This window comes from Drosophila mauritiana, chromosome 3R, assembly GCF_004382145.1.
Source record: "Drosophila mauritiana strain mau12 chromosome 3R, ASM438214v1, whole genome shotgun sequence".
Lineage (NCBI taxonomy): Eukaryota > Metazoa > Arthropoda > Insecta > Diptera > Drosophilidae > Drosophila > Drosophila mauritiana.
In genome coordinates this window covers 21,140,442-21,153,083 of record NC_046670.1, presented here as the reverse complement: position 1 = coordinate 21,153,083, position 12,642 = coordinate 21,140,442, and the positions used below count along the sequence as shown (strand labels likewise).

At 44.2% G+C, this 12,642-nt stretch overlaps 4 protein-coding genes across 7 annotated transcripts; 2 read left to right on the top strand and 2 right to left on the bottom strand.

The window, feature by feature from the left end:
- Positions 1-99: 99 nt before the first annotated feature.
- LOC117142946 (NFX1-type zinc finger-containing protein 1) lies at positions 100-3,122 on the bottom strand. Of its 3 annotated transcripts, none has more exons than XM_033307262.1 (4): positions 1,940-3,122; positions 1,713-1,880; positions 493-1,656; positions 100-434 (listed from the first exon to the last, which is right to left on the bottom strand). In XM_033307262.1, exons 1-4 carry the CDS (start codon positions 3,029-3,031, stop codon positions 138-140), a joined length of 2,721 nt encoding a protein of 906 aa, XP_033163153.1. In that variant the 5' UTR covers positions 3,032-3,122; the 3' UTR covers positions 100-137. The 3 variants fall into 3 exon arrangements, with proteins under 3 accessions (XP_033163153.1, XP_033163154.1, XP_033163155.1); XM_033307263.1 differs by having other exon boundaries at positions 2,905-3,038; XM_033307264.1 differs by having other exon boundaries at positions 1,944-2,034.
- A 344-nt stretch (positions 3,123-3,466) lies between these two features.
- LOC117142944 (structural maintenance of chromosomes protein 6) lies at positions 3,467-7,950 on the top strand. 2 transcript variants are annotated; one of them, XM_033307259.1, is made up of 14 exons: positions 3,467-3,616; positions 3,684-3,958; positions 4,016-4,235; positions 4,290-4,563; positions 4,623-4,749; positions 4,817-4,894; positions 4,953-5,125; positions 5,183-5,580; positions 5,637-6,036; positions 6,098-6,560; positions 6,618-7,229; positions 7,293-7,511; positions 7,573-7,703; positions 7,764-7,950. In XM_033307259.1, exons 2-14 carry the CDS (start codon positions 3,695-3,697, stop codon positions 7,783-7,785), a joined length of 3,381 nt encoding a protein of 1,126 aa, XP_033163150.1. In that variant the 5' UTR covers positions 3,467-3,616; positions 3,684-3,694; the 3' UTR covers positions 7,786-7,950. The 2 variants fall into 2 exon arrangements, with proteins under 2 accessions (XP_033163150.1, XP_033163151.1); XM_033307260.1 differs by having other exon boundaries at positions 3,661-3,958.
- Positions 7,951-8,157: 207 nt separating this feature from the next.
- LOC117144544 (RWD domain-containing protein 1) lies at positions 8,158-9,208 on the top strand. The gene is made up of 3 exons (XM_033309780.1): positions 8,158-8,261; positions 8,324-8,415; positions 8,469-9,208. Exons 2-3 carry the CDS (start codon positions 8,340-8,342, stop codon positions 9,125-9,127), a joined length of 735 nt encoding a protein of 244 aa, XP_033165671.1. The 5' UTR covers positions 8,158-8,261; positions 8,324-8,339; the 3' UTR covers positions 9,128-9,208.
- LOC117144543 (cysteine and histidine-rich domain-containing protein) lies at positions 9,165-10,555 on the bottom strand. Its single transcript, XM_033309779.1, has 4 exons — positions 10,397-10,555; positions 9,778-10,328; positions 9,516-9,710; positions 9,165-9,457 (listed from the first exon to the last, which is right to left on the bottom strand). The coding sequence occupies exons 1-4, from the start codon at positions 10,455-10,457 to the stop codon at positions 9,200-9,202; spliced, it is 1,065 nt and encodes a 354-aa protein (XP_033165670.1). The 5' UTR covers positions 10,458-10,555; the 3' UTR covers positions 9,165-9,199.
- Positions 10,556-12,642: the final 2,087 nt, after the last annotated feature.

Below are 12,642 nucleotides of genomic sequence, written 5' to 3'. Positions count from 1 at the left end.
AATAGAATTTGTAAACTGACGGCATAAACGAGGCGCACATCGGCAAGCGATCTTCAATCACTGAAACCCCTCATCAAACTAAATAAAATCAACAGAAAATCAAATGTCACATATCTACATTTTTTAATTAGGTGTAATCAGGTACTTATTATGGTCGGAAATGCCTCTCCGATGGCATTATTCTCTTTCAAGCGCTTGACAATTGGGCTCCAAATCTTTGGGAAAGAATCCTCCAAAATCGTCATATTACCGACAATGTACAGAGCCCAGCGGGCTCGAGAAAGAGCCACGCACACCCGATTTGCTTGTTGAAGGAAGCCAATTCGGCCGGATAGATTGCTCCGCACCAGCGAGAGCAGCACTATATTGGCCTCAAGGCCTTGGAAACTATCCACACTGGCCACTTGCACAGTTGAGCGATAGTTTTGGGGAAGCTGCAGAAGGAGAAAGAATTGAAAAATTAAATAATATACAATTATATTGCTTACATACCGCGTTCTTGATGCACTCTATTTGGCCATTGTAAGGGGATAATATCACAATATCGCTGTGCTTATATTGGGCCTTCTGGATCAGGAACTCAGTTAATTTAGCCAACACGCCAGCTTCATAAAGATTCTCAACGGACATATCAGAAGTGCGGTGCTCAGGTTGGTTGTGCTGAACGAAGTACAAGTTCTTAGACATCAGGCGGATGTCCTCGTATTCCTTCACTGACTCCGAGCAGAGCAGCTCGTCATAAATGCTGGGCACAAGGAGTTCAGAAATACAGGGTCGCATGCGGTACTGTAGATTAAGCCGTGAATATGGCAGCCCCGCCACAATAAGTCGTTCAAAGAGCGAGATCTGTGGTACCTTACTGCTGCCACTGAAAGGTTGCAGCTGCTTGTGATCGCCGACGAGGATCACGTGCTCTGTGTGCGGCGTTAGGCATGCCACGATGTGTGCCTCCTGGATCTCGGCTGCCTCCTCAAAGAGGACGCACTTTGACTGTAGCAACCTGAACAAGAAGTTATGGCGAGCCGCGCACGTGGTGGTCATGGCCAACAGGTCCTTGTCCCTTGCTAGAAAGAACTGGAAAACCATGCGCAGTGTTTCGATACGCTCGGCAACCTGATTAAGCTTTTCCTGAGCCGCCAGAATGTCCTGGTAGCTTTCCTCGCTGCCATCAAAGTTTGCGTACAGCCCTTGTAGGTTCTGGAATTCTTTCTTGTGCTCACAATTGACTAGCCACCAAATTCGCTTCAGACGCGGTGGCAGCAATTCTGGCTTGATCATGGTACGCAAATTAAACTTTGATATTTGCGGATCTCGCGACTGACTACCAAAGCGAAGAATTTCTTGGGTGTACCGCGAAATTTTTACCAGGAATTTGTCCAGCGAATTGTTGGTATAGGTCAGCACAATGATGGGTCCCGTGCCCAGGGCTTTGGCATTCTGTATCAAGCTGTTAACCAACTGCACTGAAAGGTGTGTTTTTCCGGTGCCTGGAGGTCCTTGAATGATGCTGAACTCCCTGCTTAAAGCTTCCTTGAATGCAGTTTTCTGACTCTCATTTAAGTGCAGATCTTCCGGTAGTTTGTCCAGCGTGAAGGGCTTTATATTGAAACTAAGCTGAACTCCTGGTTTCATGTACGCTGGCGGTCGTATCTCCATCTAAATAGTTGATAATGTAGAATATATTTTAGTTGTTCTCTTACACATTAACTTACCTGCCCGTCTACAATATAGCGACGCATGGAAAACTTCTCTGTGCTGCAAGTGCTCAGGTAATTGTGAACTCTGAGATAAGGTTCGAAAAACACGGGCGCCTGGAACATGATCAGTGGTCGGTTGTAGGCGTTTCCAATATTATATTGCTTGACAATCTGCACACTTAGCTGCGGATTATAGAAATAATATGAACATTAGTCTTTATAATGATTAACACATATCTTACGCACTCCTCCTTTAGTTTTTCTGGCTCAGTATAGCCAACGGAAGCAAGAATTAAATCATCAAAGGCCAGACTCGTGGTAAGACAGAGCAGAGTCCCAGATTTTATAGAATTCAGCCAAGTCTTATAGACATTCTTGGATACTTTAGTTGATTGAACCTTCAAAAAAACAAGGCTATGACGCTGAGCGTTAGCAAACTGTGGATTTAAAGTAAGATGCACATCGGACCATAGAAGGCCCTGTTGCTTCAACTCATCGACATCCGTTCCGCTGCGCAGCTGTTGCACAAACTCAACTAGTGGTGCTAAAAAATCTTCCCTTAGTAAATTCCGCAGTGTATTCACATATTGGACTACTTTGTCGGACACTAAGCGCTCATTCTCTTCTTCATTGGAAGCCTTAGTTGCTTCCTTGCCCAGTAACGTCTCCAGCGTTGGATAAATTAGGCCCTTGACGTTATGTGAAAAGTTACCGGTGAATGCTTCGAGACCATCAATCATATCGCTTTTAAAGGAAGGTGCCAATTTCTTATAAAGTTCTACCAATTCGTAGCCCTGGCGACTAAGGAGGCCATGCTTATGGGCTCGTAGAAGCATCCACTTAACACGGCTTAATATTAGTGCCGACTCCGCATCGCATTTTGCCACAGCGGCTTTGGCCTGCAAAAGATTCTTGATCGTGTCCAGAAGCGCCGTCTGCCGGCTGAATGCGGACAGAAAGACTTCATCAAATCCGCCCAATTCGAGTTCACAGAGCGACCACAGGACATCCACGAACAGGCCAACTCGTTTCACACTGTCATTGGCCAACACTTGATTCACGAAGAGATCTCGCTCTTCGGACAAAAAGTATAAGAACATGTCGATGGCTGGCATTTTTAAGGCATTTGTTAACTCGGTCAGGGAGAACTGTGAAGTTCGCTCCCTCAAAAAGCTTGATGGCTGCTTAACCATACGGTGGTATTTACCCTCAGATGAGGGGCGTTCGATGTACTCCTCATTCTTCTGCAGCTCCAGGGACTTTAAGGACTTTTCCAGGCCCTGCAACAGGTCGTTCTCATCCTGGTCAAACCAATCGTCATCTGAACTTGACATGGTGCTTCGTTTTGATTTCTTGGAAATAAATATCAAATGAATTTCATTTGATTTCGTGGAAATAGAAAATGAAATAGAGGTGGAGAAACGGAAAATCACAAACATCGATGTTTTTAAAGGAATCATCGATGTTTCTCCACCTCTAAAATGAAATTGCAAAAAGTAAAATGCGGAATTTACAGTGAAGATTTCTTATGTGGACCTAAGGTATTTAAAATTAATTAATTAGCCTTAGCATAAATGCAAAGAAAACAAATATGCACGTTATATTTAAATGTGTTTTTAACTATTGAGCAATATAAAATTGCAGTTTGCTAGCATCTATAAAATGAACTTAGTTAAATATTTTTAAATATTAGGCGGTACATGCCAATGAATTTCTACTGCATTGGCAGAAATCGGGATTATTATGTGACGCTTCAAATCGCTTGAGATCTGGTCACTCTGCGCTTGGAACTGGATAGAATGGTTGTGGTGTTATTTCGCGAAATTGTTTAAGATAGTGCGCTTTACATTTCTTTTGCATTATAAATATTGCAATCAACAAGAATTACAATCTCAGGCACATAAAGGCGAGTAAGCTAAGTAAGTATAGTCAGTGCATAACAAGTTGTTAACATTTAAATCAGCCCGCGCTTTTTGCCTTGCGTAGAACAAAACCAAATGGAGCGGAGTCGCAGAGGCAGGATTCGGCGGATGCCTTCGACCGGATCAGAAAGCGATAGCTCAATGGCAGAACCCACTCGCAAGAGGAGCAAACAGCAGTTCGTGGCGGAGGCGGAGCCGGAAATTGTGGCGTATCTCGAAGAGGAAGAGACGGAGAAATATGCGAACGCGTCTACTTCGCGGACGGCAAGGTCTCGAAACAAGCCGACGCGCCGAACAACTTTAAACATGTCCCAGCGCTCCGTGGACTTTATTCTGACGGTAGGATTGAGAGATAAACCATTTAGACCCAGTTTATCTAACCTATATTATCCATAGTCAGAGCTATCGATACCGAACGCATTCGATCGCTGCGGCAAAGTAATTTCCATGCGTCTTACCAACTTCATGTGCCACTCCAATCTGTTTATTGAGTTTGGGCCCAATATTAACTTCCTGGTTGGCAATAATGGCAGTGGCAAGAGCGCTGTAATCACGGCACTGGCTTTGGGCCTGACAAGCAGCGCTAGGGCAACCAACAGGGCCAGCAGTATACAGAGTAGGTAGGAGAAAGGGCCATGCAAATCAGGCAATTATGATATATGCATTTCAGAGCTAATCAAGAACGGCGAAGTTAGTGCCACCATCTCCATAACGCTGTCAAATTCGGGATTGCGGCCCTTCAAAGCGGACGTCTTCGGGCCCCACCTTACCGTGGTGCGTCAAATACGCCACTCCTCTTCGACGTACGATCTTCAGGACGCTCGAGGTAAAAGCGTCTCGAAGAAAGTGTCCGAGATTAGGCGCATGCTGCTCTGCTTCGGCATCAATGTGGAGAATCCCATTTTTGTGCTGAATCAGGAGGCGGCGAGGGAGTTTCTAAAAGAGTAAGAAGATCCGCTATAGCGTTCAGACATGCCTCTTAAGCATGTTTTATTGTTTGCAGGTTGGAGCCAGCATCGAATTACAAACTGTTGATGAAAGCAACTCAACTGGATGTTTGCACCAGCAGTCTAACTGAGTGCCATGCCCAGCGACGTCATTTCACCCAAGACCTGGAACAACTGGCAAAGGTGGAAATAGTTTAGCATTTAATATTTCCTGTCTCTACATATGTTTTTTGTTGTTTTAATTTAACAGAAGAGAGATGCGGTGATCAAGCAGGCTGACGCGGAGGAGGAAAAGGTATTGATGCTTAAAGATAAGGAAATGGTCAAGGTAGGAAATTTCACTTCTTGTAATCACGGTTACACCTAACATCGCTATACTTATTCAGGTAAATCTAGAGCAGTGCAAAACAAAGCTTGCATGGATGGCCGTGACGCATTACCAAAATGAGCTCAATAAACTAGAGCATTCAATTAAACTGATTGAAAACAAGAAGGCGAGTCTGGAGCAGACAACATCCAAAAAGGAGAGTACACAAGCCACCATGAACCAAAAATTGAAGTAAGATTACTAAATAATAATAAATAAAAATAAATAATAAATTTATTTTGTCATCAGAGAGTTTGAGGCTTCTAAAAATCAAATATTAGCAACACAAAAGTTCCAGGATGAAAAACTTAAAACCGCTAAGAAAGCAGTACAGGATCTGCTTCTAGAAGCCAGCCAAGTCAAAGCCCAGATAGGGAACGCAGAACGGCGCATGCGAGAGGATCAGCATTCGTATGATGAATGTGAAAAGCTGATGGGAAACTATCATGCCGACTTTAATCGGGCTAAGGAGCAGCGGGAAGAGCACGCTTACAAGATGGAGACGTTAAAGAAGCAAGTAGCCAAAAACGAGGAGAGCATCGTCCAGTTGCGAGCAGAGCAGCAGCTGATTAATCGAGATTTAACATCAGCCCAGGAAAGGGTGGACGCTTTAAAAAATGAAAGAATACAGCTGCATAAATCAAAGCGTAAGTTGATATCTTCTTTCAAATAAAATCAATTATATGTTTTCCAATTTCTACAGAAAACATCAGTAGGGAGATAGAAACTCTGTCCCGTAACAAGTCCAACAAACTGTCCGTGTACGGTGAGCAAACGATACAGGTTGTTCATGCACTGCGAACTCAGTATGCCGGTTCCAATATGCATAGAATGCCCCGCGGTCCGCTGGGCCAGTATATCAGTGCGCCCAATCCAAAGTACCGCGACCTGATCGAGAACCAGCTCATGCACTGCCTGCGTTCCTTTATCGTTGGTTCAGACCGCGAGCGCCAGTCGCTGCGGGCATTGCTGCAAAACAAGTTCCAAGGCGGCAATATGCCCACTATTATAACCAGTCCGTTTACGGATCGGGTTTACGACGTGTCTAGGAATAAGGTGCGACCCACCACGCCAAATACCACAGTTCTAATCGATGAAATCAGGTAAATGCATTTGCAATTGAAGTATGTGATTCATTTCACTATAAATATTCTAAACATTCAGCTGCGATGATCCTGTGGTAATGAACTACCTCATTGATATTCTGCGCATCGAAACGGTTCTTGTGACGGAGTCCAAGGAAATTGCCGAATTTCTCACCTCTGACACTGAAAATGTGCCGCCCAATCTCACGCGTGTGCTGGTGCCGAACCTGGGACTGGAGTACATACCATCCCCCAACTACGCCGTCTACTCGACTAGAATAACAGACGCCCGCTATATTCATATAAACGTCGATGATCGGATACGCCAGCTTCAAATGGAGCAAAGCGATCTTCAGGAAAAGTATGCTTCATTGGAAATAGACTACATGCAACACACAAAGGTAGTGGAAAACAACCAACAATTGATTACGAAGAACAGTACAATGATTGGTCAGCATCAATCAAGGAATCAGAAGGCGATGCAGCAGATAATGGAGCTGCAAAACTTTGACTATCAAGAGCTACCGGAGTTTGATCGATTGGTAAGTGCTAATTCGCACGTATCCTTTTAGTATTAATTTATTTTATTGCTTTTGTAGAAATCTCATTTGGCTGATAGCGGCGAGAAAATTGAGAAATGTAGGCTAGAACGGGAAATGCTTCAGGAAAAACTTATTAGCATCACAGATCGCCAGGCAGAACTTCAGTCAACTGAAGCCGAAGAGAGGCGAGCCCTTGAGGGGATTAACAAAAAGCTTACCACACTGGACACCGAAGCTTGCGAAGTCGAAAGCAAGATTCGAAGCCTGGACCTCCACTATGAAGAAAACACACGTAATTTCCAAAAAACGTTGCAGTTGGAGAGGAAAATGCTTGGCGAGAAGGAGGCCGTGCTAAACGAATTGGAAAAGGCTCGCAGGGAGGCCGAGAAATTGGGAGAGTTCATAGCGACGACGCAAACGGAGGAGGAAATACGCGAGGCAATCAGTCGTTACAAATCAAAGATCAAACAGGTGGAGCAGCTCAACTACAATCCTGAAGAGCTGGAGAGAGGTTTGGCGGAACTGCGAGACGAAGTGGAGCTTCAATCTCGGCACCTGGACGTGGTTGACTCCGTGATCAAGAAGCTGCGCATGGCCTACCATCAGCGAGCGCAACTTTTTCAGCGATCGCGACACCATTACTTCACAATGGTTCAGTTTCAGTTTGAGGTATATATTGAGTTCTTGTAAACCTATTACAGTCTTACCAATGATTTTCTTTACTTTTCCCAGCAAGCCCTTGCTATGCGAAAATTTAAAGTTAGTTTCGAGACCAGCGACAAGGAGAAGACGTGGAAGATCAACGTATTTCCGCCCAGTGGGAATGAGACTTCCAATACCAGGAGTTTATCTGGCGGTGAACGATCGTTCACGACAGTATCCTTGCTGAAAGGACTTTGGAGCACTTCAGATCATCCATTCTATTTTTTGGACGAATACGATGTGTTTACAGTGAGTTTGTGTTATATTCGCCACTATTTTGAGTATACCGAGACAACGTACCTTCTTTCAGGATGAAGTAAACCGGAAGTTTATCACGGAAATTCTAATCGGCGAGGGTTTGGAGTGGTTGTCGCGTCAGTATTGTTTCCTGACGCCCCAGGATACGAAGGTCGACGCTAGCAATCTGATCACCGTGCACAAGTATGAAAACGAATTAGTCGAATTTGAGCACTACATTAATTGCATTCCATTTTATTCCAGACTTGAGGCTCCTGAACGGTAACATTTTAAAATTCTGTATAAACTTAAAAGTTGCGGGCGACGAATATCAGAGTGAATGAAAACTATTAGATGTGCTAGATGTGCCAGATAAGCTAGATTTATATTGACGAATTAAATTTTAAGTTATGTGATGTTTGTTTTTCGAATAAAATATTTTTCAATATTATTATTGGGATTTGGAAAGGTTTTCAAACTTGGCCTCAAATATTTAATATCCCAAATATTAAGGGTGTTCTTTGATGTGGCAACCTTGGTAAGTGCAGGGTGGCAGCCCTTGCGAATCATATGTTGGCTGCGTGTTTAAGCTGCGTAAAGTAGTATGATGACTTTTTTACATTGTTAAAAAAAAAGTAATTTGTCTAATGTTTTTGAAACCCATTTTTATTCGGGTTTTAAGTCTGACATATTTGGTTAAAGATATATTACTCTGTTAAACCGAACTCATCAAGCAGTCTGACCGTGCAGCGCCCCTCAGCTGTAAGTAACCTCAACGCGGCGGGTACCGGATTTGTCTTATTTGTTTGTTGAAATTGTTAAAGCTATTAAATTTGCACAATGAGCCGCAACTACAAGGAAGATCAGACCAACGAGGTCGAGGCGTTGGACTCCATATACTGTGGCGAAATGGAGAGTAAGTACAACGGCACTTCCTTGAAATCCATATTAATAATTGCTTCTGTTCAGTTCTCGCCACGGAGCCGCACCACAAATTCCAAATTCCCATTGCCACGGAGGAGTACAGTTCGGAGGAGCCCGAGAAAGGTCTCGCCTGCAAACTGGTCTTCACATTCACAGCCACCTATCCGGATGGAGCACCCGTGGTGGAAATCGAGGAGCCAGAAAACTTCGAGGACACGTTTGAAACGCGCCTCCTGGAACACCTGCAAAAGACAATTGAGGAGAACCTGGGCATGGAGATGATCTTTTCGCTGGTGAGCAGCGCCCAGGAGTGGCTGAACGAGCGGTGGGATGAGCACAAGTTCCACCAGGAGGAACTGCGAGAGCAGAAATTGCGGGAAATCGAAGAGGAGGAACGCAAGAAGTTCGAAGGCACCCGTGTGACGGTGGAGTCCTTCCTCACATGGAAGCTCGAATTCGAGGAGAGCACCGGCATTGCCGCCAAGCGGGAGAAGAACAATGTGTCCAAGAAGCAGACCGGACGCGAACTCTTCATGTGCGACACCACGCTCAACGATTCGGACATCAAGTTCCTCCTGGAGGCGGGTGAAAACATTGAAAATGTCAAAATCGATGAGACGCTGTTCCAGGATATTGGCGAATTGGATTTGGATGACGATGATGATGAGGATTGGGTGCCCGGGGCGGACGACGATGAGGATTAAGTTACAAATTGGGTTAAACTACTCAAAGGCAAATTCATGTATTTTATAAAACATTAAATGCCAAGTTCTTTATTAATCTAAGTTGTTTGGGTTTTGCATGCTCATTTCGGAAAGACGGAAACTGGTTTCCGCTTTAATTTCATCCAGGTCGAAGAACTCCTCATCGCTCTCCTCCTGCTTTTTTTTCTCTTCCACCTGGCTTTTCTTAACCGCTGGCAGTTTCTTGTTGGGGAAATTCAGATTGGACCAAGAGCCGGGCTCCAGTTTGGGCAGTGTAATCTCCACTTTGGTGCCATACATATGCGCGCTGGCATTGCTCACATTTACAATCTACAAGGGAATACTATGAGCCTGTTCACCATGGAATTAAGTTGGACTTGAGGCTTACTCCGCGCAATTCCAGGTCCAGGTCAAACCTGGCGTTGTCCTGCTCGGGAAATACCAGGTTGACGTGCAGCCTGATGGGGTTCAGCTCTATCACGCTCTGACTGTAATCGTATTTTTTGGCATAAATGGCCACCACCACATTGGTGGCCGTCTGGTGCCAGTCGTAGCGGCATTGCACAACCTTTTTGTCGTCGTTCTAAAAAGGGGAGTTTTTAAAAGTTCTTCTTGTTTTTTCCAAGTCTCTTGCTTTTTAAGGCACTCACCTCCTTGACCCATTTGTGCTCACCGTAGGTACAGCCCTTTTGCGCCATAAACTGGGCAAAGTCCGAGGTTCGTTTCTGGCAGCAGGACCAGAATTTCAAGCCCTCGTGAAAGATTGGCACGCCCGGATGGTAGGTGCACTCGCCAAAGTCGCTACTGTTACCCGTAAAGGAGTAGGTACAGCCGTTATTCTTGCAAGTGGTTCCCACCTCGATGGCGTCGCTGGACTTTTGAGCAGCCGGCGTTTTGGCTGCAAAAACTATCTCTTTCAAGGCAGGAGCCACGTTGGGCTGTAGAACGGTCAGCGGCGAATCAATTGCCGGACGCGGCAGAGCTTCCCGGATGGGAGCCCGCACCTCAATTACCTCATCCTTGTCGGACTCATCTTTAACAGGTTTCTCCGGCTCTGGTGGCTTCACATTCGAGTGCTTTGCCAAGGTGCAGCCCTTGATGTTGAGGAACTCGGTGAAGTCGACCGACTTCTTGTTGCAGCAGGACCAACCCTTGTAGGCGTCGTGGAAGAAAGGTTCGCCCGGATGGTGCCGACAAGATTCTGGGCGGGATTACGGGGGGTTAAACACTCAGCAGGAATGTGCATTGACTTTAACGCCGGCTGCTTACCATCATTGTTGGTCTGCGGATCGAAGAGTTGGCCACAGCCTCTGTTATAGCATTGTTCCATGATTATTATGTTTTGGTTTTACTAATTATGTTTTGGTTTAACTAAATGTGCACAAATTGCGCTTAAAATCTAGAATATTCCCCTATAAGCAGATGTGTTCCATACGTTTTTACCTTCAGTAGGCGCACCGATATTATGGCGTTAGTGAGTGATGGTCACACTGTGGGGCTAGCGCCAAAATTCAAAATGATTGATTACCTTATTTTCACTACAATTTTTGCGTAATAATGTGTAGAAAGTAATGACTTTAGGTTATTAAGTGTAACTCTTCGAACTTTGTCATGGTTAAATATAGTGCACTTCTTATAGTATAAACGTACCCAGTGACTTAAATGCCTTGAAATATGTGACAATTGGCTGCTTTTTTGCACACCAATAATCGCTGGTGGCTTTGGAAAGGCCAACAGTCGCGAATGGAGAGCAATTAAAAGTGATAGTAAATTTGGAATTATGTTAATTGCTGCCACTGTTTGGCTGGCCAATGCGGTCTTTATAGAATTCGCTAATTGCAAGACGGAATTGAACTGAAAACCATTATTTGCAAATCACCTGAAGGTCAGCAACCGACTGTGTTTGGACTACGTGATTTTCGAACGGAACTGGCAAGCGACATTTTCAAATTAGATCAAAGAATGGGCGGGATACTGGAGTGCTGGTCTCTGGCGGCTTCTAACTGGTTCCCGGAGGCCTCGGGTAATGTCTCCGCCTTGCATGATTGTTTATTTGTCACACTCAGTCATAGACACACGTTTTCGCGGTTTCATTTTCATTTATTGCCCGCGGTGTCAGGGCATAAAGTATACTTGCACACAAGAAAAAAAAATGTACTGCCCCATTGAATACAATATTTTCTGTCACTTAGAACGAAAAATGTATTCAAAACCATCAATCCAATAAATTTTACATTTTATTTCAATTGTAACAAGGAACATTTCAAATATTTTGAAGCATTAACCCTTCGTTTTTAAATCGATATAATTTTTTCTCAGTGCAGTCGTTGAAACTGTCGTTTCGCTGGAAATTCTTGTGGTCAACAAGGTTATCAACACGTTAGCCTGGCTCTGTTCCTGTGTCGCACTTCAAAATATGAAATCAGAGAGAACGCCTTAGTCGAGTTTCTCGACTATCAGATACCGATTACTCAGCTAGTCGGAGTACAAGAAAGATATTCCATCATTTTTTTTATATTGGTAGAAATTGGCAAGATTGTGGGCATGACAATATTCTAAAACAAACTACTTTTCTAGCTTTTAAATTTTCCAAGATCACAAAGGTTTTGCGGAAGAGGCCAGATCGACTTGCCTAGTGATCCTTATCAATAGCGCCTCATTCTGCCTGTTACACACCTACCTAGTATACTCTGCGAGTATATTTATGGTATAATTATGACAAAGTCGGCGTTTTCCGCAGCTCCACAGGCACATTCGCCGCTTTAACTGCGGCTGTGAATCATGCCATGATCCCATTGTTGTGCAACCGACCAAGAATTGTGGACTTTTTCTGGTGCGGTGCAATTCTGGCATTTGGCTTTTGACAATCGCAGAAATGCAACATATAAATAAATAAATAAATAAATATAGCGGACACTGTGGTCGCAACATCGCCAGTGTCAGTGGAAATTAACACCGCCCGTTTTGACTTCGGCTTCGGCTTTTGTCTTTTGCCCCGGCCGCCCGGGCGTATACGTAATTTAGCATACAATGGCGAGCGCGAGCAAGAGCCAAATAACATGCAATTGTGGCGCTGCTGTCATGTCATGCTGTACAGATTTCCCGCAACGGCAACATTCGCAGCATTCCAGAGCCACTGACGATGCCCAAGATGTGCGTGCTGCAAATGCCCGTCTACCATTGCCAATACTTATTTAGGCTACTAATCCTTATCGCCAATTGCCGATTGGCTGCCAATTTCCCAGCTGAAAGCTGAAGGGATGTTGCAATTAGGCCGCCGCAATGCAAATGATCTGTGCGCTGCACGCTCTCAAGTTCGTTTCCCAAGTCTTTTGTTTGCCAATCCAAATTTCAGGTTAAAAAAACAGCTTGGCCGTCAGTTGATTGCTTGTTAGTTTCAATCATAATTATTTCATATTATGACTGAGCTGTTTGTTTGCTAGTAAAGAATAAGTGCATAAATACATAAGGAAAATCATATGTAAATAAAACAGCAGATAGAATATATAATGAAA